The 25,941-nt window shown below is 37.2% G+C and overlaps 1 protein-coding gene across 1 annotated transcript in view; it reads left to right on the top strand.

Annotated features, from left to right (window-relative positions):
• Window positions 1-25,941, top strand: part of LOC104381319 (glutamate receptor ionotropic, kainate 2) — a gene marked incomplete at its 5' end in the record, with an annotated part of 116,504 nt that overhangs the window by 1,581 nt on the left and 88,982 nt on the right. The window contains 1 exon segment of the mRNA XM_086630818.1: window positions 2,328-2,545. Within this exon segment, the coding sequence (XP_086486944.1) occupies window positions 2,328-2,545 (218 nt within the window).

Here is a 25,941-nt window from a genome sequence, read left to right as displayed (position 1 = left end):
GCTACTTTAGTCCCTAGCATCTAAAAATTTCTTGACAATCAAACAGGAAAATAAAAAAGATATTAATTTTAAAAGGCATCTTTGGAGGATTATAGTTTTCCACGAAGGAAAACTAGTTTTTCAGAATTAAGGCTGACCCTCTGTCCTTGCCTTATACAATTTCACTTTTGACTCTGCAACTTTTAATAGATGTTCAAAGGTACCATTCTAAGGATAAAGTATCAGTCTTGATTTTGATAATTATTAAAAAAAAAATTCTCAAGATCCTAAAGTTATCTAAAAGTAGGCTTTTACACAAGCATGGAAGTTCTCTCATAACGGCAATGACTTTCCATTAGAAACAATACAATAGCGCTTGGGCCATGCTCACATTAACTTCTTAAGTGCTGCTTCTTTAAACATTTGCTTAGTGCTGGAGGATACATGATAGAGGGAACTCATACATGTCTTGCTGACACCCCTCGCTCCCAGGAAACTGTGGGATATAGTGCTGGACATGACGTTACCTTGGGTACATGACAGTCAGCCCCTAACCAGGCTCTGTTTGATGGGCCGAGGTGGCACTTGGTTTCAGTCCTTGGTAAGGTATGAACTTGTGGTAATTGGGGCAACTGCGGCAAATGTTTCCATTCTTCTTTTCTTCCCAGTCCTATCTGACTTTACTGGTGTTCCTTTTTTAATGAAACGAGAGCAATTAAAAAGAGTTGATGATGGTGGGCTTATTGGGAAATCTGTTAGTGTTATGGTGTCTAAGTGTCTGACTAACAGGGCCTAGGAGCAACTACATCAGAAAGGTACTTTTCTACTTTTTTCCTTTCAGAATTCTAGGCAGAGTCTGGCGCTGGAGTTGGCTGTCATGTCCAAGTCTTTCAGCTTTTTTTGTTTGAAACAGCAAGGGTAAGATGAACTGCAGGGTAAGATGGGCTGTTTTTGAATACAGTAGTCCAGTTATGATACCACTTCTTTTTTCCTTTTCTTTGATTTTCTTCCCTTCCCCCCTCCCCCCCCCCTTTCTGTTCTTTTTTTGCATTGACGTTGGAAGTTTGGCATAATCTTTCATTTATATGAAGATGTGTTACCTTGCTGGACCAGTTCCTTAAATAATTCAATATGAACACTAAAATTTAACAGTAATAAAATAGTCCATCTTGCCTTCATTCCATTTTACCCAGGAGATTTAAAAACAAGCATAGTGACCAATTAACAAAAATGGTTGTTTTGATACAATGGTATAGTGGATATGGTAAAACATTTTCTTTGAAAACAAGTTTCTGGATATTTCTAAAAGATTTTAAGTAAAGTTCTTACAATGAAGTTTGAAATTGTTTATATGACATCATAAGCAATTTCATTCCATTCGATTATAACACTATGGAAAAAAATCCATACATGCTCATTTATAATAAATATTTGTGGTTGCAAATTACATTGAAATTTATTTTTTTCCCGTTTTTCAGTAATTAGGCACAAGAGGAGTTTATGTGCTTCAATTTGTCTCATTAGACTCTAAATTAGCATTAGTAATTATGCAAATTACTATACAGTGTCTGTCACCCCCTCCATTCTTTAGTGCCATGAGCAGGCAACTCCAGCAATGCATTATAATCTAGCTTTATCTAGTATATGCATAGCAGTCTAATATTTTCATTGCTACTCTATCAAATAAAGTGTGTGGCATAGCCACTCATGTTTATCTGAAATTGTGGGGCTAACTATAGAGATGGGAGATGTTCTTTTTTTTTTTTTATCTAAACAGTCAATAAACAAGCCTTTATAGCAATACAAATGTCAGAAGTCAAAAACATATTTATAATAGATTTCAGATTTCGTATTTCAGATATGAAATACTTTATTTCATATCTGCTCCTTTCATCAATAGCTTTTTTTTTTTTACTGAAGCAAGTTTCTACAAAATTCTTAAATAATGTTTATTTAGTGCCTTGAAGATAAAGAACTGTCTAAATGCTTCAATATTAGTATTAACTTAGAGGTTCAGTCTAGCTAAGGTTTTTTTCTGGAAAGCCAGGTCAAGTAACTGATTTTTTCACATTGCTCTATATCTATCTATAAATTTTAAAAAGGCACTGATCATTGAGTCTCCCGTTACTATCTTTTGATTCCCACAGCTCCAAAGAGATCTGTCTTTATAAGTGTAATCAGTTCTTATTTTTCATTTCAGTTGTGTGTGTTTCAAGCAGTACATGTAAGCCTGTAGCTTAAAGATTTTTTTGCACAGTGATTCCATCTCCCCTGTGGCAAAAAGTGCTGAACACTTATTAATTGTTTTCTGTGCATTGGTTTCACCTCTCTCCCCTGGTTTTCGTTAGGTTCTGAGCTCATGCCCAAAGCCCTCTCCACCAGGATAGTGGGAGGCATTTGGTGGTTTTTCACACTTATCATCATTTCCTCGTACACTGCTAACCTAGCCGCCTTTCTGACAGTGGAACGTATGGAATCCCCTATTGATTCTGCTGATGATTTGGCCAAACAGACAAAGATAGAGTATGGGGCAGTTGAAGATGGAGCAACCATGACTTTCTTCAAGGTAAGCTTTATATTCTGATTGAAAAGATCCTATGCCACGACTGGGGGGGGGAAGTTTGTGCACCTTGCTTAGGGGCAACAGATAGGATTCCCATTGCTGTCAAAAGCAACCGAAAGTCAGTTTTCTTAGGAACTGCAAGATAGCAAAGGAAGCAAATGCAAAATCTCTCATGGGAAATGAAAGGCAATTTCTTTGATGATTTTAACTTAAAGAATTTATAGCAGCGAAGAAGGTGAAGAAACCTGAACACGTTGCACAGACAGATCTCCTATAGCGGTACATAGGAACGAGTTTTGTCCTATTAGGCATTACAGTATCAGTTCAATAGCGTAATACTTAATCATAGTGTTTGTTCAAGCAACTGGACTACATTAAGGACATTAGCAGCTGGACTGAGAAAAGCCTCTTGGATGTCGTATTTTTGAGAAATTTTTAAATGAAATATGGGGTCCATATAAAAAGCTCAGATTCTTCCAGTTTTTCTATTCTTTTTAACTTGTTCATTCAGATCATTCAATTTGAAATGTAGTGAAATATGCTACTGGATTAGAGATAAATCTTTCTTTTCTTGCTTCATCAAACATTTAAGTGGCCTTAAATTAGTGAGAATTATGCATGAAGGGAAAGAGGATGGTTTATTCTATGATGTGTTTGATAGCACAGAGCTGTCTCAGATATTCCAAAGAGAGAGATGTTTAACAATATTTGTCTGATCTTTGGTACATTTTGAAGACTTCTAGCTAGTATATTCAGTTTTTATGAGTTGTTATGCTTTCACCTAAAGCTTTGCAGTGAACATTGCATTGGCATTTGAAATTAGACAAATTGAGGTCCAAGGTAACTGGTGCAGAAATTGAAGAATGTGTGCTCAGTTCTTTTCATCAGATTCAGAGAGTACAAAATTTGTTTAGAAATCAAGGCCGAATAGTCATTATTTAATCTTATAACCTTAGAGCCAATCAAAGCGTACATATAGATTTAATTTTTAAAAATAATTATTAGGCTTTCAGCTTCTACCTGGAAATAAAAATCAATTTAACTTCAGTATCTCAGAATGCTTTAGGCTGCTTTACTTATAGCATACGTTGGGAAGGTTCTGAGTATTTTCCCCAGAATACTTGTTGCAAAAGGAGCTGATGAAGATAATAGAAGTAACTAATCAATTAGAGGTCTCTTGATGTCAGGGAATATGTGAAGCAGTTAAAAGAACATTGAAAGTTTAAAGACTGAAGTTTTGAAAAGAGTCAAAATTATTTAAGTCTTGAGATATAAAGAGATGACACAAGGTATTTATTGAGTTACCAGAAAAAATGACAGTGCTTTAGTTTCATTTTTGTCTGGCAGAAAACTTTGAACTTGTTCTAATTCAGATTCGAACTGTGGACTCTAAAAATATCAGAAAGTAAGTTTAAATTAGAGGCGTCTTTAGTTTTTGTTGCCAGAAACACTTTTCTCTTCATCTTCTTAACTTAGTTTTCCTTCTCCCCACCCTTAATTTTCTCTCTTATTCACTCTTTTTCCTTTTTTATATGTGCATAATCCGTGGGGTTTTTAAATGCAGAGACAACTTCTCTTTCTCTGAATGTTTTTCGCCTCTGCATATTAATATATTGTTCCCTTTTCTGCACATTTTTTCTTTCAGCTCTCCTTCTTCTGTTTCTATTTATCTAGATATCTTTGTGTTTATCTAGTATATTGTATCCAAGAACTAGAGAAGACTACTTCTAGTGTACTAGCAATTGCACATCCTGAATAGAAGATTTTTGTTTGCAGTTGAAATAATCTAGACTTATACCCAACAGAGTTATGGTGTCAGACCACATAATTTTGTATTGCTTTTAGTACATTAACAAATTCTCCTTCTTCTATGTGAATGAAAAAGATAAATCAGAAAAAAAAAACCAAAACTATAGGATTTCTCTATCCAGCTGAAACATTTCAGGTCAAGTTAAGGTTTATTCTGTTGAACAAAGGTATTTTCTAGGCTTTATGTGTGAAGAGTTCATGGTTAGTAAGTATTTTGTGACATGAAAATGCACTGATAGTTAAGAACTTTTGTTCCAACTAGCAACCAAATGACTACAAATGTTTTTCTGATTTGTATTATCTTATCCCATAGTATGTAAATTAAGTGGCATTATCTACCTAATGAAATTAATCCAAACGTAAGCATTAGAAGCAGCTAAGACTGTTTTTGTAGTGCAACCAATAAGTGAAAATCATGCTCAAAAAGAAAAGTAAATGGAAACTGTATAATCTCATTTGATTTATTCAGTGTCTGAAGCAACTTTCAGGTGCAAATTAGAGTTTGCTTGATGTAAATGCTATTTGCTAGAGCTGCCTGTGTAAGAAATACAAGCTAATTAAATACATATACCATGAAAGATAAATCAAAATATTTTTATACATTCTATCTATTAGAGTAACCTTTCTGGTAAAATTACGTATTTTTAGCTAATGAGACTGATTTATCAGAAAATAGAATATAATAGTTCTGGCTAAGATACTATATTGGTATTTGTGTGTTTTCAAAATATACGTCTATTTTGTATAAGCATATTTCTTCACGCATGTAATTTCCTTACAAGAAGAAAATATAATGCAAGAAAATATTTTAAAATAAGGTTGTAAGCAGAATTACCTTAAAAGGTACTACTGGAGTTGAACAGCTGCTACTACTACTACTACATACTACTAGTAAATAATGCTATAAAAAACATTTAAGAACAGGAAACTGATAGAGGAAGGCAAAAACTATCAGAAAAATATCTTAAGTGACAGAAGTGACATTGGATGTAGATAATATAGAAAAGTATACATAATATAGAAAAGATAGAAGAGCTGCATATGTTTTCTGCATTGTGTGTAAAAAAAACAGAATAAATGTTCACACTTTAAATTCCTGTCAGAATACTTTCTGTTTTATCAGTAAGCTAAAGAAGGATTTTAAATGGTATATTGTATTCTCTGATATAGACAAGTGAATATTAAGTAGGTAATAACAGTGCATTTTTGTATGGCATTAGGGAAACTATTAATGAATTATTGTGTCCTTTTCTGGTGACCACACTTCAAAAATATGTTTAAAATTGGACAGAGTTCATTAAAGGTGAAAGAATAACTGTAAGTCTGGAAATAAACATTGTAGTTAGAGGCTAAAGAAGATCAGTCTGTTTAATCTGCTGAAGAGAAGGTTAAGAGGTTACTTGATCATGGCCTGTAAGTGTCTTAATGGGAATGAGACTTTTGACAGCAGATGACTGTTTAATTTAGCAGAAAAAGGCATAATGGGATCCAATGTTTCAAAACTGAGGTTAGGCAAATTCAGACCAGAAATAAGGCACATATTTTTAAGAGTTGGAGTAATTAACCACTGGTACAACTTATCTAGGAGTGGGCTGGATTCATCCATCACATGCAGCCATTTGTGAGAAAAATAGATACAGCATATCCCAAACACATTATGCTTTTGATTTAGAGGCTACTCAATGGAATAGATAGCCTTCATTATACAGGAGCTGAGATGAGATTTTAGTAGTCCCCTCCTACTTCAAAAATCTATGAGAGTATGATTTCTGGGGGAGGTTGAACAAAGACGATTGAGAGGAAAAATTTATCATCTGTGTGTATGTTTTTCCTTAGCTGCTTTGTCTTGTTTTAATGAAAGTGGATTTAGTAAAACATTGGCATTATTTTACAAGAAGAAATGAAGGCACCAGATGTTTTCCTAATGTTAAATGAAATTATCATATCTGGGTAATAGTTATTAGTTCCAATCGCAGTGAGGCTAGGTAGCTGCCCATGAGACTGACAGTAATTTCTGCATAAATTATCTATATAGCAGTCCATTGAATTCTTTCTTAAAAAAACTTTGAAACCTCGCCAAAGCTGTGTGGTGCTAATACAAAAGAAGAGCATTTTCGGAAGCAGAACCTAAGTGGGAATCAGATAAACAAACTAACTGCTAGATTAAAACCTGCTAAAGTTAAAATTATTGAGAGCAGAGAAGATATACGTTGAAAATGCCGTTTCTCTTGTGAGTCAAACATTCCTGTGAAATAGCTTCAAGGAAAAAGGCAAATGTTGTCTCCAGAGGTTTATTTGGTCCTCCAAATCATTGTATGCCTTCTTACGGTCTGAGAAACATGACATTATAGCTTCTTTTAGAAGCCAGAAAGTGGAGGAAATTTTCAATGCTCTCTCCTCTTAAGATGTACTTATTTAGTCTGAGCATAGAAAGGCAGTCATTTTACAAGTCTGTTGTATGCTTAGTGAGTCTGATGGGCAATTTCGTTCGGAAAACAAAGAAAACCTTAGTATTATCCAAGAATTAGGAGGAAAGGAATATGAAAGTAAATTCTAAGTCGTATCTGCTGCTAGGCTTGTAGTTTCTACTCCTGATACATGTCTTGGTGTTTCTCAAAATGTGTACTTTTTTCTTAGTCATGAACTTATCTTCCTTTCTCTTGGCTGCTTTTGTCACTATTGACCATTTTCAAGTTTCAGAAGCTTGTCTTCATGCCTACTTAGGAAAAAATAAAAAGCATTTATTATTTTAGTGAAAAGTACTTACCTCACACTAGCCATTCTTGGATAAAAAACTCAGATTTTTCATTGCCTTTGATGTCCGTGGTCTCTCAGCCTATGTTTCTCAAAATCGCAGTGTCTGTTTTCTTGCTGAATGACAGTTATGAAATTGAGAAGAACAATGTTATTTCTACCCTGCTTCTGTTTGTACCACAGTTCTCCATTCTCACACACAATTTTAAGATTTTTTGGGGGGTGAAGTTGCTGCGTACCTTTGTTTTTCTCATCGTTTTTCATATCCGTACCTTTCAATGTCAGAATTGTTTTCTTTCTATGGTTTTGTACAGTACCATACACAATGGAACTTTTCTCAGTTATCATTACTAGGCATTTGCATACCAAATAGTAAAAAAACGAAGTAATTTTTCATTCTCTAATAGCAGTAGATTAGTGTCATTACTTCTGTATCTTGAATTAAAGGTCTTCTCAGCTCTCTGTGACAGTTGTATATTTTATATCTTTGTTTTGCTGATAAGGAAGCTGAAGTACTAAAAGAAAATGTATCTTTTTCAACATCACTTGATGAAAGGCAAACAGGAGACTAATTCAGGAAAGCTGACTCACACACCTTAGACTTACCTGACAGTTCTATTTATCATTTACGCTCGATAGTTTCTTTACTTTTCTTCAGGTCCCATTTTTATACTCCAGCTTGACTTTTCTACAATATCATCCATTTTTTCCTGCACTTCCTGCTTTTTCTCCACAAAGATCCATGCTGTTGACCCTTTTCAGTTCCCTGCCTTTCCCCCCATTTTTTACCCTAGCCATTTTGTTACCACCTGTCTCAGGAAATTTTGGAAGGCAGCAATTCAGCATTTAGTGTCTATCTTCCTCTTCCAACTTCTAAGTCTATTGTTAAAGGAAATATCATGAAGCTCTACCTATACATTGCAAAATCTTAGAAATAGTCTCTTCAGGCTAAAAGGAGGAGTTGTAGGGGAGTTTTCCCTCTGCTTGCAACTGGAGTATAAGTGACAGATTCCTTTGTCATGAGTGATGTTGGCACTGACATGTATAAAGCCAGTATAACTTCAATGTTTTTTTCAAACCTGGGTTTCAACACTGCAATAGGCAAATGATGTTTATCTGTTTGGGCATATACACACATAGAGCCTTTAGTTGAACACTGTATATAAAACTTTATGAAGTTTTGCAGTGCATGTTGATTATTTGGTGAAATTGTTGAAAGTCAAAGATGAAAGAAATACCACTTTTGAGCTTCTCAAATATCCACTCACTGACAGGGAATGGAAAACAATTTTTTGAGTCCCAGCCTCCATGTGCTGATCTTGATAATGCTTAAAAAATGATTGGTAGCAGATACCACACAGATACATGTTCAATTTGCTTTAAAATTATTTCACTTTATAAGTAAGTTGCATTTGCATAACAAATACAGACTTGTTTTTATACATAAAAACACATGGCACTTTTGACTAAAAAAGGAATGAAAATATGTTATCTTTTTTTTTTTTTTTTTTTAATTCATCACGTTTTGGGCCTATCTGCTAGAAACACATGTGGTTGAAACGCATTATTTCCCTTTTCCCATGATTATTCCCTCTTCGCAGGAACACTTACTCAGTTAACCACTACTTTTTTGAATGCACAAAAAAAGCAGGCACAGTTGTAAACCTGTAAACCAAGGTCTGTAGTCACTCTGTGCGCTTATAAAACTGAATCTTCAATGACAGAATGAGATTTAGGCTTTGTCCAGAGACCTCAGAACACCTCTGCCGCACTGAGTTCTACTAATTTCTTTAAAAGATCAAGGAAACTACGTAGAGGTATGTATGGTAGATGATGCATTAACACTGACTATAACAAGCACGGCAGAGCATTTGAATTCTAAATAGAAGAAATTCAGGGAAATTTGGGACCATTAAGTTCTTTGAGGTGAACTGTTTTTCTTCTGAATCTGAAAGCAGAAAGCAGAACTAATTTACATACAGGGCCTCATTCCAAACAACTCTCTAGGTACTGAGACAAAACGATTGAAACAGTTTTATGCTGCCTTGACCTCTCCCCCTTCTCTGGGGTTGTCAGAATCATTACTGCTCCTGCAGTAAATAAGAGCATATGTTTGACTGCCTGTTGCATCTCAGTGCTGAGGCATGAAACTAAAAACAGATGGAATGTGGTAGATTTCTGCCCTTGCCGTTGTCCATGCCTGTGCCTTTTCCCTTCCCTTTCTCCATTCCTCATTCCTTATGCTCTTTTCCCCTGTTCCTACATGTTCCTTGGATCCTCTGTATCCCTGACTCCAAATCCCTATGGGTGACCTTGAGTCTCCCCTGGTGCTTTCTGCCAGAGGCTCCAGGTAAGGCCATTGCCACTGCAGTGTAAAACACATTTTTTGCATCTTGTCCTGCCCGGACTGGGCCAAGGGCTACCACATGAACTATCTCCCATGTAATTTGTTTAAAGGTTTGTCTTCGCTCAGGACCTCATTTGAAATAGTTCTTCTTCTGAGTCACTTGATAGAGAGGGCTTACAATTTGACTGTAATTTGGAATACGCCTTCTCCAAAAGCCCACAATGCCTAAGAAAGCTTGTGTTTCCTTTTTGCTAGTCGGTGGAGACACAGCTGTTATTTTGTTATTTATATCCATTGGTATCTGACAACGTTCATCTTGCCATTTCATTCCTAAAAACTAGATCTCCTGTGCAGGTCCCTTGACCTTACTTTGTTTAATGGCAAAATCAGCTTTCAGAAGGTTTTGGACTATTTTCTTCCTTTTTTCAAAAACTTCCTCTACTGTGTTGCTCCACACGGTGATGTCATCAATGTATTCCAGGTGTTCTGAAACTTCACTCTGTTTCAGTGCAGTCGGGATCAGTCCATGGCAAATAGTAGGGCTCTGTTTCCATCCTGAGACAGTCAATTCCAGGTGTATTGGATAATTCTCCAAGTGAAAGCAAACTGTGGCCTGCACTCTGCTGGCAAAGGGATTGAGAAAAACACATTAGTGAGTGGAGTACCACTTGGCTGCCTTTGACTCCTTTGACTTCATATTGAAGTTCTAGCACATCCGGCACGGCAGCACTCAGTGACAGCGTGGATTCATTCAGGCCACAAGAGTCTAGTTAGTCTCCACTCTCCATTAGACTTTCACACTGGTCATATGGAACTGTAAAAGGGTGAGTGAGTCTTGCTAATCACTCTTTTGCTCTCCAGTCAATGAATAAGCTTATAGAGGGGAATTAGGAAGTCTTGGTTGGTGAGATATTGCTGCTGGTACACTGTTGTGGTAGTGAGCACAAGTACAAGCTGGGCGGAGAATGGATTGAGAGCAGCCCTGAGGAGAAGGACTCAAGGGTGCTGGTAGATGAGAAGCTCAATATGAGCCGACAATGTGCACTCACAGCCCAGAAAGCTAACTGTATCCTGGGTTGTATCCAAAGAGGTGTGGCCAGTAGATCGAGGGAAGTGATTCTGCCCCTCTACTCTGCTCTCATGAGACCCCACCTGGAGTACTGCTTTCAGCTCTGAGGCCCTCAACATAAGAAGGCCATGGACCTGTTGGAGCCTGTCCAGAGGAGGGCCACAAAGATAATCCGAGGGCTGGAGCACTTCTCCTCTGAAGACAGGCTGAGAGAGTTGGAGTTGTTCAGTGTGGAGAAGGCTCCAGAAAGTCCTTCCAGCAGCCTTCCAGTACCTAGAATGGGCCTACAAGAAAGTTGGAGAGGGACTTTTTTACAGGGGTGTGTAATGATAGGAAAAGGGGCAATGGCTTTAAACTGAAAGAAGGTAGATTTTGATTAGATCTAAGGAAGAAATTCTTCCCTGTGAGGGTGGTGAGGCACTGGAACAGGTTGCCCAGAGAAGTTGTGGCTGCCCCATCCCTGGAATTGTTCAAGGCCAGGTTGGATGAGACTTTGAGTAATGTGATCTAGTGGAAGGTGTCCCTGCCCATGGCAGGGTAGTTGCAACTAGATGATCTTTAAGATCCCTCCCAACCCAAACCATACTATGATTCTATGATTCTATGTTTCTACGCTTCTATGATCAGCACCTGTTGTTCTTTGATCCTCTGCAACCTGACAACAGAAGGGTCCTCTGAGAAACCAGGCAAGGTATACAGCTGTTTATTTTCCTCCGTCTCTAAGGCAGCTATACCCAAAGTCCACCATTATTCTTTTGGCTCCTTGAAATACCCTCTCCTGAGGTAGTCTATGTCAAAGATAAACAGAGCCTCTGGGCCAGTCGCAATACATTGCTTTTGCCTCACTCATTCCCAGTTAGGCACACTTTGGCCTCCAATACATGTAGCTGTTGAGATCCAACTGTCACTCCAGAAATACAGATGGGTTTTGCCCCTTTATAGGTTGATGGCATTAGTGTACACTGTATACTAGTATCCACTGGAACCTTATACTCCTGTAGGTCTGGTGCACCGGGCAATCGAATCCACACAGTCCAATAAACCTGCTTGTCCCTTTCCTCCACCTAGCTGGAGGAAGGGTCCCTCTAGCCCTGATCATGGTATTTGTCACTCACTTCTTGTAAATATGAATCAGAAGTCCCTTTATTAAAATCAAAAGTAAGATCACACCTTCTACTCTGTCCAGGGGACTGCCCACTGGAAAGTGAAGCAGCAATTTTCCTGGAAGAATCCTCTTTTGTGATTGCTTTACCTTGCAATTCACATACCCATGCCTCTACAGTTGAGGTAGATTTTCCATCTCACTTTCTCATGTCCTTTCCATGGTCACGCAGGTAAAACCACAGGATGACCCATGATGTGTACCCACTATGTGCTCTCTCTTGAGCAGAGGAACACTTACTTCTAATAGCTGAGATACTGGTCCATACAGGTGGGGAGCAGGACATATCCTCTTTGGATTGCTGGAGCTCCTGGGATGGTTTCGCCACAACCAAGACACAGGCCCATACGGAGGAAGAGAGACTTCCTTCATATTGCCAGAGATGGCCAGCCAATTCCTCCACCATTTGTCCCTCTCCATCTTTCCAGGTCATTAGTGCCAATGAGTTGACATACAACGATGGTCCGCTCTGTATAAACTTTCACCAATTGGGTCACGTGCACTCAACTTTATCTGCATCTTTGTCCAGGTCATTATGAATTACATCCAACATGGATAATTCCCTCAGGTACTGGATCCCTGTCTATGATGATCCACTTGCCTGGGTGACGTATAACATCTTACTTGAAGGAATACCTTTCCTTCACACCTGACAGGAGTCACCTCCAGAGCCTGAGGGCTCGTGCCCCTTTTCCAATCACCTTGTCAATGTACCTTTCCCTGGAAAGGTACCCTAGCTGCTTGGCTTCCCTGCCCTCTATTTCCAGGCTACTGGCTCTGTTATCCCAGCATTGGAGCAGCCAGGTGACAACACACTTGCCTGGACAACGGCTGAAATCTTTTCTCGTATGTCACAGCTTACTCAGGGATAGGGATGGGGTGGTTACTGCCTTGCTAATGAGTTCTGCCTCTTCCTTCTCCTATTCTCATGATGACCTTGCTTCAGAGTAGTCTTTTTAACTTCTTCCTCCTTCCTCTTGTTAGTAGAGTTTCTTCCCTTACTAAATGAGCTGCCTTTGGCATCCAGTGTTCTTCTTGTGTATAGGGGTGACTGATATGAGCATGGATTGGTTCTCTGATTCAGCCAAAATGCCTATCACGGGAATTGGAGTAACCACAGTTCCTGTCACTGTGGTTGGAGTAGCCACAGTGCCTGTTGCGGGGGTTGGAGTTGCCACAGTGCCTCTTGTTTTGTTGTCAGTTGGAGACACCTTCTCTTCCCCTTGAGGGTAGTGAATAGTGTCGAACAGGGCTCATTAGGCATGGACCAGGCCCCAGCACAATGAAGTGATTTGTGTCTCTCTGGAATTGCCAGGGTGACAGCATACTTTTTCCAAATATTTTGCTAGGTTTTCAGGATTCTGCACTTGTTCAGGTGTGAAGTTCCAAAGTGGTGTTACAAGTACCGCAAATGATAACCTTAATCCAGCCCACAGAGATGATAAACAGAACAACAGGGAACATATATAGCAAATAAGATGTTACATAATACAACTCTGAGAACATTAAGAACAGATAAATCAACATTGTGACCAGTGACTATCAAACTAATAGAATGAATGCTTATAACAAATTTGTTTTAACATGCTCTGGTCAGATTTGTCATTATCTCAACCCTTTGCACCACGTTAGGCACCAGAAAGGACTGTTGTGGTTTAACCCTGCAGGCAGCTGAACACCATACAACTGTTAGCTCATTGCCCCATCCCTGCAGTGGAATGCGGGAGAGAATCGGAAAAAAGGTAAAACTCGTGGGTTAAGATAAAGGCAGTTTAATAGGATAGAAAGGAAGGAGAGAGGGGGAAAAAAAACCCCAACCCAACCCAACCCAACCCAAATCAAACCAAGTGATGCACAATTGCTTGCATGAGAACAATTGCTCACCACTCTCTGACTGATGCCCAGCAGGGGCTGCCACCCCCCAGCCAAGTACCCCCCCACTATTGTTCAGCATGACATCATATGATATAGAATATCCCTTTGGCCAGTGTTGGGTCAGCTGTCCCAGCTGTGTCCCCTCCCAGCTTCTTGTGCACCCCCAGCCTCTTTGCTGGCAGCGCAGTATGAGAAGCTGAAAAGTCCTGGACTTAGTGTAAGCACAGCTCAGCAACAACTAAAACATCAGTGTATTACCAACATTATTCTCATCCTAGATCCAAAACACAGTGCAATACCAGCTTCTAGGAAGAAAAGTAACTCTATCCCAGCTGAAACCAGAACATTACATTATGGGCTGAAAAAGATGAACAAAAGGACTAGTCAGCTTTTCATTTCTGCAAAGATTTCTACTGTGTTTATGCCATATATCCAGATAGTAAGCACTCTTAATAAGCTGCTGCATAACATGTAGTATTCATGAATAATTATGCTGCAAAATCACAGGTTTCATATTTGTCGTTTACACCTGTCTCCAGCTACAGCTCTTAGAAACTGATGAAACATGTACAAATGCTTTTTGGAGTCCTCTCAAAGAAATTGACACAACTTTCCAGTGAAAATAAGATTAGCCAGTCACAATAATTAAAATATTGAATTAAATAGTTAACATTTGAATTGAGTTCCCACTAGCTATTTTGAAAGGAAGTTGAAGAGAGACATAAAAAAGAAATTTAAAGTTGACATTAGGAAAAGTCCTTTGTCTTTGGATGAATTAATATTTCCACTTCTCAGCATCTGTTTCTGCTTACCCAAAATATTCATAGGGAAAAAGTTTTATGCTGATCTCCTCAGAGAACTCTCAGATAGGCTAAACTATGTAATCGATGCTTCCATCTGGCTTTCCTTTTCCATAAGCATTTCTCAGTGTGAATATAATGTAGAGCTAAAATGAACATACCAGCAAGAAGCTGACATTTTTATTATTTTCAAAATTGCATCTGATGACAGTATGCATTAATTACTGCACATGCATTAATGATCCATACTGTAGGTACAGGATAGAGTTTGTCTAATCTTTCTCAATGTATAAGGTATGGTAAAATATAGCAAGGTCTAATTGCCACTTTAGTAGAAATATAGCATACAAGAAATCAGAGCCCAGAGAGGGAAAAAAAAATTACTAATTAACTATACTTTTGTCAATAGAAGGTCAAGCCTGATGATACACAAATATTATCCAGATCACACTTTGAGTCCTAAATTGTGTCAGGATTTTTTACTATCAAAAGACAAGAATTTCTACCAAATGTATATCTCATTCAGAGTAATGTTATAATCTAGATAGTGAAAACCCATTTTTTAGTTAAGAAAAACCCATTCTGTCTTCTTTTCTTCTATTTTTTTTTTCCTCTGGAGAATGTATAGTGATGCCACTGAAGACAAGAAAACTAGAGGCTTTTTCCTTTGAAGTCAGATGGAGTTTAATCACTACTAATCACTGCAATTGCTTCTGGTCATATCTCTCATTAGCTTTCTTGTTATGTTGTTTTGAGATCAGCTTAAGCGAGTCTAACTGTGGATAGTCCAACCTCTTCTGCCTTCAACCTCAGTCTCTGTTGTCTCTACATAGCATAGAACTGCAGCAAGAGTCAGTCCAGCTTTCTGATCCAACTGAAAATAACCTTTTTTGTTGTTGTTGTTGATTTTACTTTTCAGCTACAAGAAAGCTGCTCTGGCTGCTAGAATGCTAGAACTGATGCGAGAGGAGCAGAAGGTGTCGCTTTCCATGGCAGAGTGATCTTATATCACCCTGCTAAATGTGAAAGCCACTGGGAATCCACATCCTTCAGGAAGTGAGTTTTGTTGCCTAGACATTTGGTAATATGAGGATGATAAAATAACAGCAATGTGATTGATGATACTTCCAGAATGTATGGTGTCCATATGTATTATTGCAGGTTTTGTCTTAACTGTTGAGCTATTTTGCTTCCTTTCTCTCATCTGATGTGTTTCACTTTCTGACCTCTTCAGGGTCTGCAACGGCAGTGCTGACAGGATCAGTTGTAAGAGAATATTTGAACTCTGGCTTCAGGTTTGGCTGCAAGACTTTTTCCTCAGAAATGCATAACCTAATTGCTATCTAGCCTTATCACCTTTCTCTCCTCCTGCTGCTTCCCCGCAGGAAGCAGGGCAAGAACAATTTCCTTTTCTCTTCTCTTTTCAGCTTTTTTCTCTATATGTCTGTCTTTAGATCATGAGTAAGGTGAGAAGGGGAATTTGAGTTAGGGTTTGTTTAGGAAATTTAGAGTATATCTGAGAATATTTTTAGCTATCAGATTCTGAAACAAGAAATGTCTTACGCTTCAAAGCAAAATAGATCTATCACCAAGTAGCCACGCAAAGTTTGCAGGTTTGATCTATGGCTTATCCTAGGAATGTGATTCATAAACAGTTCTCCGGAGTGAACTGTCTCTTGCTTTAGCCAGTTTGTGTGAGATTCTGACACATGAGCAACCTTCAGTGTTGAATTCCTGCCCACTGAAGCAGCTTGAAAGCCTCCATTCATTAGCAGAGATGAACTCTTGGTTCCGCCTTGTCAGTTTATATACGATACTACTGAGGTGTTGTCCAATTGCATTAACATTTCTTTGTGTAGAGAAGTATTTCCAGTGCCAGAATTGCCCTGGACACCACCTAAAGTCTTATTGTACTGATGAATTTCTTCTCCAAAGTTATTCATTGCTCCAAACAGAATTCTTGTTGAGATTGGTTAAACCATCCTTTTTGCAATATACCTGTGGTAATAATTACATAAGCTTTATTGGTATGGATGCCTTGTAAGAATTTTTCAGTATCCATGCATTAATTGACCTTGTATTTAATGTATTGAAAATCTTTAATCTGCATAATATAGATTACAGATTCATACAAAAAATATACTAAACCATGCTTTAGAATTATAGAATCATAGCATTATAGAATCATTTATGTTGGAAAAGACACTTAAGAACATCAAGTTCAACCATTAACGTAACACTACCGAGTTCACCACTAAACCATGTCCCAAAGCATGATGTCTACAAGTCTTTAAATACCTCCAGGGATGGTGACTCAACCACTTCCCTGGGTAGCCTGTTCCAATGCTTGACAACCCTTTCAGTGAAAACATTTTCCTAATATCCAATGTAAACTTTCCCTTGCACAACTTGAGGCTGTTTTCTCTTATCGCTTGTTACTTGGGAAAAGAGACCAACACCCACCTCGCTACAACATCCTTTCAGATAGCTGTAGAGAGCAATGAAATTTCCCCTTAGCCTCTTTTTCTCCAGGCTAAATAACCCCGGTTCTCTCAGCCACTCCTCATAAGACTTGCTCTCTAGACCCTTCACTAGCTTTGCTGCCCTTCCTTGGACACACTCCAGCCTCCGGCACCTCAATGTCTTTCTTGTAGTGAGGGGCACAAAACTGAACATAGTATTCAAGATGCGTCCTCACCATTGCTGAGTACAGAGAGACAATCATTTCCCTAGTCCTGCTGGTCATACTACTTCTGATACAAGGTGAGATGCTGTTGGCCTTCTTGGCCACCTGGGCACACTTCTGGCTCATATTCAGCCAGCTGTCAGCCAACACCCTTAGCTTCTATTCTAGTGACTATTTCCAGTCACTCTTCCCCAAGCCTGTACAGTTACGTGAGGGTTTTGTGACCCATGTGCATGACCCAGTACTTGGCCTTGTTGAACCTCATACAATTGGCCTCAGCCCATTGATTCAGCCTGTCCACATCCCTCCGTAGAGCCTTCCTACCCTCAAGCAGAGCAGCACTCCTGCCCAACTTGGTGTCATCTGCAAACTCACTGAGGGTGCACTTGATCCCCTCATTCAGATCATTGATAAGATATTAAGAGAACAGGCCCCAATACTGAGCCCTGGGGAACACCACTTGTGACCGGTTGCCAACTGGATTAACTCCATTCATCACAACTATTTGGGCCCAGCCATCCAGCCAGTTTTTTAGCCAGTAAAGAGTACACCTGTCCAAGCCATGAGCAACCAGTACTTTATGATCAGAGAAGCCTACTGATCAGAGGATTATCTGCCCATGAATCCATTGACCAAAGATAAGCAATATATTTCTTAATATTTTTTTTATATATTCAAGTATGGCATGTGATCTTTCAATTTACTCATCAATTTATATTGTAGGAAATTAACAGGAATTAGTTTTTTCACATCTTAAAAGCTGAGAGAGTCATAATAATGGTGATGATCATAAATAATATCTTCTTTTATGTTGAATTTAACTTAAGTTCTCATAATAGATATCTAAATGTAATTGGCAACCAAAATCCACATAAGTTATTTCTGGTGCAGCTTTTGTTCCTTGAAGTACAGAGGTGTTGAGCATAGCTCATTATAGATGTTCAATCCAACAATGATATTCTAGTCAAAGATTTGATTACCCATAAAATCAGAGATTAGCAGAGGAAACATTGAAATTTCAGTTATAGCTTCCTCTTCCAGTCACAGGTGTCTCATACAAGAAATCTCTCTTCTGAAATTAAGGACAATTTTAGTTTTGTACAACCTGTTCATAATGAAGATATGGCATTATCAGTGGCTGTCTTTTGAATTAGATCATCAAAGATGAAAGGAGGAATTGTAAGGACATAAGCAATATTGAGGCAATTATTTTTCACGTTCTTATTCAGCTAATAATGGATTTCTGGATTTATTTCCAAGATAGAGCTTGATTTCTAAATACTCAAATTTCTTAACACTTCCAAAACCACATTAAGACTCTTTGTTTAATCTTCAAGTCATAAATTTTCCTTTTGGAAATAAAGAATTACTTTGAGAAGTTGAATCTCTAACTTTGAGTGGAATAAATCTAACAACAAAACACTAGAACCTACAAATGTTGCACTTGTAATATCATGTGATTTGAGTTTTTTTTTTGTTATTTTTACATTTGTTGACATTAGTGATGAAATTAAGTCATTAAAAGCCTCCCATTACTAGTAGTTGTCATTCAAACTTTTAATATTCTGTTTTCTTACACTGTATTGCATTACACAAACCTTATTTTAATAATATTATCAACTGTTAATGCATCTAGTTTCACTTTATAGGTAAGATGTGTAGCAAAGGTGACTTCTCATTATTTTATAGATATAAGAATTGTAAAATGAAGCATGGCATCTCCAAAATGATAATGAGTAAAACCAGGAATAGGCTGTATTCCTGAAGTTTCTCAAAATCCATAGAGTAGGACTATATACTATACTGTATAGCAATAGATTGGTAAACAGTAAATTCACCAATAGATTGATAAATTGGTGGATTGGTAAAGGAAGAATCTCAGCTGTTGATTGAGAGAATTTAATAGGAAGACACAATAAGATCCTGTGTTTTGATCCCAAAGCTGGAAAAACAGACTCCCCCAAATGATTGTTTTACTACGAAAGGTGTCCCTGCCTGTGGCAGGGGGGTTGGAACTAAATGATCTTTAAGGTCCCTTCCAACCCAAACCATTCTATGATTCTATATAGTTTTGAAACATATAGGGCAGGTTTCTCCTCACTCCAAAATGAAGATACCTGCTCTCCTCTCAAGTAGTCATCTAGTTGCCTTTTATTAGCACTGGAAAGAAACTGAAAGGCAGCAGAAGGCGGTTCTTCATACTGCCTTAAGTGATTGTCCTAGCAGGACAGTGTTCTCCAGAGTTAAAGAACTTTTCCCATTGACTACAGAGAAGCTTAGACTAGTACCTTCATCTAGATGCTTAATGTATATGTGGCTACAAGTATGTAAGGTGATCTTACAAAATTTCTGGTCACTGTTTCAGCATTAGGCAACTTTCATATATGTATAAACTGCAATATGACTGTAGGAGAGGTTGCAATTAAAAAAATGTGTGTGTGCAAATGAATTATTTTACAAAGAATGATACAAATAATTCTAATTCCATAATAAAAGTGATTGACTAAACTAGCACTGTGGGGATATTTGTCTTATTTTAGATTAATAGTTGAAAGGCTGCGAAGAGTTTCTTTTCTTACATATTGGCACTGAATGAACACTAAAATACTGAGAGGAAAATCTATTTCAAATCATAAAAAAGTTCATATTTTGGCTTACAGTCTGACATAGACTATGGCCAAAATTCTGGTCTATGTTTCTAAATGTCCTATTTAGAAGATTGAACTGGTCTCAATCAAAGTTCCTAGAAGTAAGCAAGTGATTATAAAAGCCTGTCTTTCAAAAACAAAAGTAAAATAACAGCGCAATGCACCATTTTGCTCTGCTCATGTGACTCCATATGCTTGATCATATTAGAGGTTGAGTTCATTTATCCTCCACTAGCAGGACAGATGTTACTGTGTCATCTGCTGTATAACTTGTCTTTTTTTTAACAATTATAATTATGCATCCAATTAATTTGTTTTTATTAAATTAGAGTGACAGGTGCAGGCTTTTGATGTGTGCACCAGTAAAGTGTTTACATTGTTTGCATTTTTTTTTTTAAGTATGTGGTAATCTTGACATATTCTATGCCAGAATTTTCATGGAGACTTTAAATTGAAGGGTACAGTTCAGCAAATTGGGTCATCTGAATTATTAAATCTCAGTTGGTGCTAATCAAGAAATGATGAAAGTCTGATGATATATACAGAATACCATCTCTAAAACCTCTTCAAGCTCCATAAATTTTCATGTTGCCATCCTCTAAGATAGTATTTGGACTTCCAAAATTGTGATATGGTTTAGGTTACAATTATTAGAGCAATTTCTAATGCATTCAGAGCAAAGAGACCGTTGTTTAAAGTTGTTGAAAGTTGTTTGCTTGTTTTTCCTGGATTAAGAAAGAGTTAACAAGAATAAGCAAGCAAAAGAATTGGCATAGTGAATTTTTAGAACACGAAATCATCTTTAAGCCTAAAGATGACAACATTACTGTTATTGATTCTTGTTTCTTTAACTATATAGTCAAGTTCTATTTACATGTTTGGGTTTCTGTATGCATATGGAAGATTAGTAGGCTGACAGCAAAGCTAATAACATGTTTTACAGAAAAATAGAATTTGCACATATGCATAACAAACTATATCCTCTAATGGATTTTGAACTATTAATTCTCTTTTGAAAATTTTGGTTTTCTCTACTTTTGGGCTTCTTAGTTAGAAGGTGAAACAGAGGGAAAATGATTAAATCTAGGATAGAGTAGAGTAGAGTAGAGTAGAGTAGAGTAGAGTAGAATAGAATAGAATAGAATAGAATAATTTCAGTTGGAAGGTACCTACCACAATCATCTAGTTCAACTGCCTGACCATTCAGGGCTGACCAAAAGTAATAGCAAATTATTAAGGGCATTGTTCAAATGCCTCTTAAACATTGACAGGCATGGGCATCGACCATCTTTTAGGAAGCCTGTTCCAATGTTTGAAAATTGTCTTTAAAATTATTGTTAAAAAATGATTTCTTACCCAGGATTTTGAAGAATTTTGAAGTTGATTGTTTAGAGACTAGAGTAAAGAATATAAAGAAACCTTTATTAGAGAGAAGAGTAATGTAAAATATCCAGAAATCTTTTATACTGTTTCAGGTATATAGTTCCAAATGCATTACATGTCTCTGTCTTGTAAACTTTCAGGTTACATTCTTAGTAGTAAAGAAAACAGACCAGGACCATTTTTAAAGTCAATGTCACTGAGCCAAACTCTCTTTTCTGTCAAAATTAGGTGATCATGCACAAATACTGTGTTAGGAATGCTTTGGTATCTTGATATAGCTCAGGATGGATAGTGCAGTTCATCTCAAATTTACAAAGCTATATTGATAGCTTCTCTCAGCCTGGAGAAGAGAAGGCTCCAGGTGATCTTATAGCAGCTTTCCAGTACTTAAAGGGGGCCTACAGGAAGCTGGAGAGGGACTTTTGACAAGGGCATGTAGTGATAGGACAGGGGCAATGACTTTAAACTGAAAGAGGGGAGATTTAGATTAGATCTAAGGAAGAAATTTTTCATTCAGAGGGTGGTGAGGCAGTGGAACAGGTTGCCCAGAGAAGTTGTAGATGCCCCATCCCTGGAAGTGTTCAAGGCCAGGTTGGATGAGGCTTTGGGCAACCTGGTGTGGTGGAGGGTGTCCCTGCCCATGGCAGGGGGTTTGGAACTGGATGATCTTTGAGGTCCCTTCCAACTCTAACCATTCTACGATTCTATGATTCATTCTATCTCCTGAGCTATTATTTGGGGTGGACCTAGGTATCATTTGGGAGATTATTCTTTAGGCCAGGTCAAAATTGTTCCAAGATCCATGCTAACAGATGGCATGGACGTTTATGGGCCTCTGTCCTGGCCCTATTTTGTTAACTATAACAGGTGAATAATAGTCCTGATGTGGATATAAGTTAGTGAGAATCTTTCGCAGTTTTGCTAAAATGTTTCAGTAGAATGAATTATGTCTGATTCTACTCTTTACTAGAAAAGTTGACTGAAGAGGTGATTATTTTTTTCTTTTCTGTCCTGCTCCCAAATAATTTATTTTTTTGTTCTTAGTTGTGCTGATTCAGTTTAAAGCAAATCAATTGTGGCTGCTAAAATAGTTGTACAAGCTGAAAATCCTAAAATGGAAACATATCCTTATTTCTTATTCTATGCTTCTTTCATAAACAAGTTCTCATTGATCTCAGTAGGTATTAGATGTTTAATACCTTTGTGAATCTAGGTTTAAAGACATACAAGGGGAAAAAAAAGAAAGAAAAAAGGAGATAATTCCGAGTAAGACTATACACAGAACCAATTGTGGCCATTAAAGTTTAGAGAATCTGAACTTTCACTAAAAGGAAAAAAACCAAACCATCAGTTAAATGTTACAAATTCAGAGGCTTGGACCAGAGGAAAGCCAAAGTAAAAGGCAAATAAAACACCGATGTTTTAATAGTTTTATTCCGTTTGAAACCAAAATGTTGTATTTGATCTTCAATTTGAACATGCAGTTTTCTTTTTGTCATAGTGGTGTTTCCCAGAGCTTTCTAAATGAGGGCTATTAGATAATTGGTATTACCATTTTAATTTCAAATGAAATATTTCCTTATTGTAATATGTGTCAAGAAGAAATTATTTCATTTTACTTGAAAAAGAATCTTTGATGTCTTTTATTCAAGGACAGAAAAACAAACGTATGCTTTGTTCTGATATTCTCTAATATGCATTACTGATTTGTAAATATATGTTTGGATCATATTTTAAGCGATGTCTAATTTCAAGCTTATTTCCATAGTGAACACTATGTATTTTGAGATTGATTTTTTTAGAAGGACCCAGAATGGACTCCTCATTTGCTTAAAAAATTCAAAACCAGATCTACTTTGCATAATTCTACATAGGCAATGGTTCAGTATAAAAGGAATAAAAGCATTTCCTCTCCACATACACACGTAGAAATGATGACTACATGTTTGTTTGCATAATTTGCACACAGCATTTCCCCTGAAGGTATAGGAAACACACTGCTATTTTACTGCACTCCTTTTGTTAAAGAGGAAGTGGTGTCATTGAGTAGAATTGCCTCATCAGACACTTTACAAAAGTGCCAAGTTGTAGCAATCAATAGGGAAATAGCAGATGTGAAGGTTACCTGGCATTAAAGAATATGAGTGGAAGACTTTCCTATGGGAAAGAAAGTGCTTCATTACATTTCATCTATACTAAGAATATTGGTTCTGTCAGGTTTTCAGAAAATTAGAATATGATAGCTTTCACAAAGCCAGCTCTGAAAGAGTCACTTTAACAACAGTTAAAAAGTTAGATATCCGTCTGGGAAATTGCACTAAGTGATCAAGATTTATTAGTTTTAAAACGTAAATGTTTAATTTCTTCTCTCTCTGAAGAAAGCAGATCCAGTGCAATGACTCTGGGACAAGAATTGGCTCCCTGGGTGATCACTATATTGTAGATGAGTGTTAATGCTGGGTTTGAAGCATGTTCACGGGAAAAAACCACATGTTATCATTGCTCTAGATGATAAATATTTAAAGACTTTTGTTTGGAAAGTTCCTTATTTTGAGGCTTGCTTAGATACTTATGTTTGTTTCTTTTTCAGAATAGTATAAGCAACTTTTCAATGTTTGTCCACACAGGAACTGCTACAGAAAAACAGTTTCAATACATCAATCAAGTCGATGCTCTTTAGAGAGATTGTCCTACAGGGAATGGCAAAACTGGAGAGTCAGTAAACAGAGTGATGTTGAGCTGGCAAGTCAGTGGATCATAGATAGTATTTGTCAGTATGAGAGCTTACAGTTGCTGATAGCAGTTGAATGCTTTTCTGAGCAAGCTGTAAAAAAGAGCAGATGTTAGTGAGGATAGAATACTTGGAGAAAAATATTCACTGACAGGTTATTTGTTCATTCACTTTGCAAACTTGTGAGATACTTTATTTTCAAGAAGGTGAATTAGAGATTTTGTGTGCTTGAGACTGAACATGGGGGTTTTTTGCCTTAAAAAGAAGCCCAGCTCCTTAATCATGTATCTTTCTCTAAGAATACCTCTAGTTACAGGGATGGATACATGTTTCTTCAATTTTCTCACCTCATTGATCTTTAAATTAAAATACTGCTTATTGGAAGTTCTGCCCCTAGTCTGCCCAAACAATACTTAGAGCAAATAATATTTATTGGCAGTGCGGAGGAGGAATCAGTATTAGTTATCTAAAAGCACCTTTCTCACTGAAATCCAGCATGAGTTGAAAACAAATTGTCCCTGGTCCTTGAGCTCTATTCACACCGACAACCAAATAAATGCACTAGAGCACACACTGAATCAAAGATTGCACTGGCAGTTTAGATACTTAGTACCAGAATGGAATTTGATTTGCTGAGTTCTCTGCAGCGCTTCAGCTTTCTGTGCCTCCAAAGTTCACAGCAAGGGGCAGAATTGAGGGCTATGACATTAAGAACTTAAATGAACATCACACAGTATCTGTTGGGATTGCTTTTTATGTTAGAATGCTGTGTAATTAGGCTTACGAGCAAGTTGCTTCTGCCTTCAGTGCTTACAGATATGTTCGGCAACAAGAGAAATTAGTTTGCCTTCGGCTTTAAGTGAAGCTGAGGCATTCCTGTCATGCAGTAGCCCAAGACCAAGTATTTTGTACCTCAATAAACATAGCCAAGAGCATCATAAAAATCTCTTAAATAATTTCTTCTTGCATTTTTGCTTCTTTCAAAGCAAGAAAAACAGAGATGGCAATAAATTTTAAAGCTGTATCTAACACGTGAAGTCATTTACAACCTGGACTTTGTAAGGCTCTTATTTTGGGCAGTAAATCTCTATTAGTAATAGAGAAAATAACCTTATTTAATTACACTGAAAAAATTAAATATCAGCTTCTTGAAGTTAAGAAAAACTTTAAGCACTGGAGGCTGAAATACTCATCCTTCGTCCTAGTATGGGTGGATACAGACAACCCTTTTCTTTTATTGCTATATTGCAATGCTTCTGTACTTGCTCAGAAGGAATGACACACACGTTCAGCCAACCATATCTCCTGTGTGCACTGAGATTCAGAGTCAAGTTTAGCAGTGAGTGAGATGACCTTTGAGTACCTTGACAGCTATTCAGCTGGTCTAAAAATCTCCTCCTTAAATTGATATTGGTTTAGAAGTGTGATGACCCCCTTGTATATTTTTAGTTCAATTATTATATCTCCTTTCTAAACACACTGAATATTGTGGTTTCCAGAGTGGGAAAATATGATGTAAATACACGTAATATAGAGGACATTCTTTAACTGTGTTTGCATAAATGCCAATAAAATTAACATTTTGCAAGCTATCATAAAAAAGAGAAAAAAAGTGGAAAATCCCTGTACACCGAGATTAGTGACAATATTTGATTGTCACTACAGGTAGGTGTCTCATTTATTAAATATTGCAGTTTAGCTAATTAGACTATACAAACTGTGTTATTTTTCACTGTAGGTCTCCTGACAGTTTTCTGAAAACAATGAGCATTTAATTGATTACCAAAACAATAAAGTCAAAAGAATTAAGTTAAACTTCTTCTCCCCAGGAGCTACATAGTAGTGATGCAGTAAAAAATGGGAATATAGTTGCTTCAAAGATTAGCTGCAGGAAACTTAACGCATGGATGCAACCAGGTGCCATGAAGAAAAATGTTTATCGGAAGAATCTGATTCTGTAGTTAGTGTGGGATAACTTTTTATCATAATATTAAATCTAAGAAATTTTGTTTCATAATCCCATGCATTATCCAAATAATTGTATTCTTAATACACTTAATTGTATTCTTAATACACAAATTGAAACTTTGTACATTTTGCTAAGGACAGTGAATTTATTGCTGTCTTTTTTTTTT

Source organism: Tauraco erythrolophus, unplaced genomic scaffold (assembly GCF_009769465.1).
Source record: "Tauraco erythrolophus isolate bTauEry1 unplaced genomic scaffold, bTauEry1.pri scaffold_51_arrow_ctg1, whole genome shotgun sequence".
NCBI lineage: Eukaryota > Metazoa > Chordata > Aves > Musophagiformes > Musophagidae > Tauraco > Tauraco erythrolophus.
The sequence above is the reverse complement of the archived record's forward strand: the minus strand, read 5'-3'. Positions and strand labels throughout refer to the sequence as shown.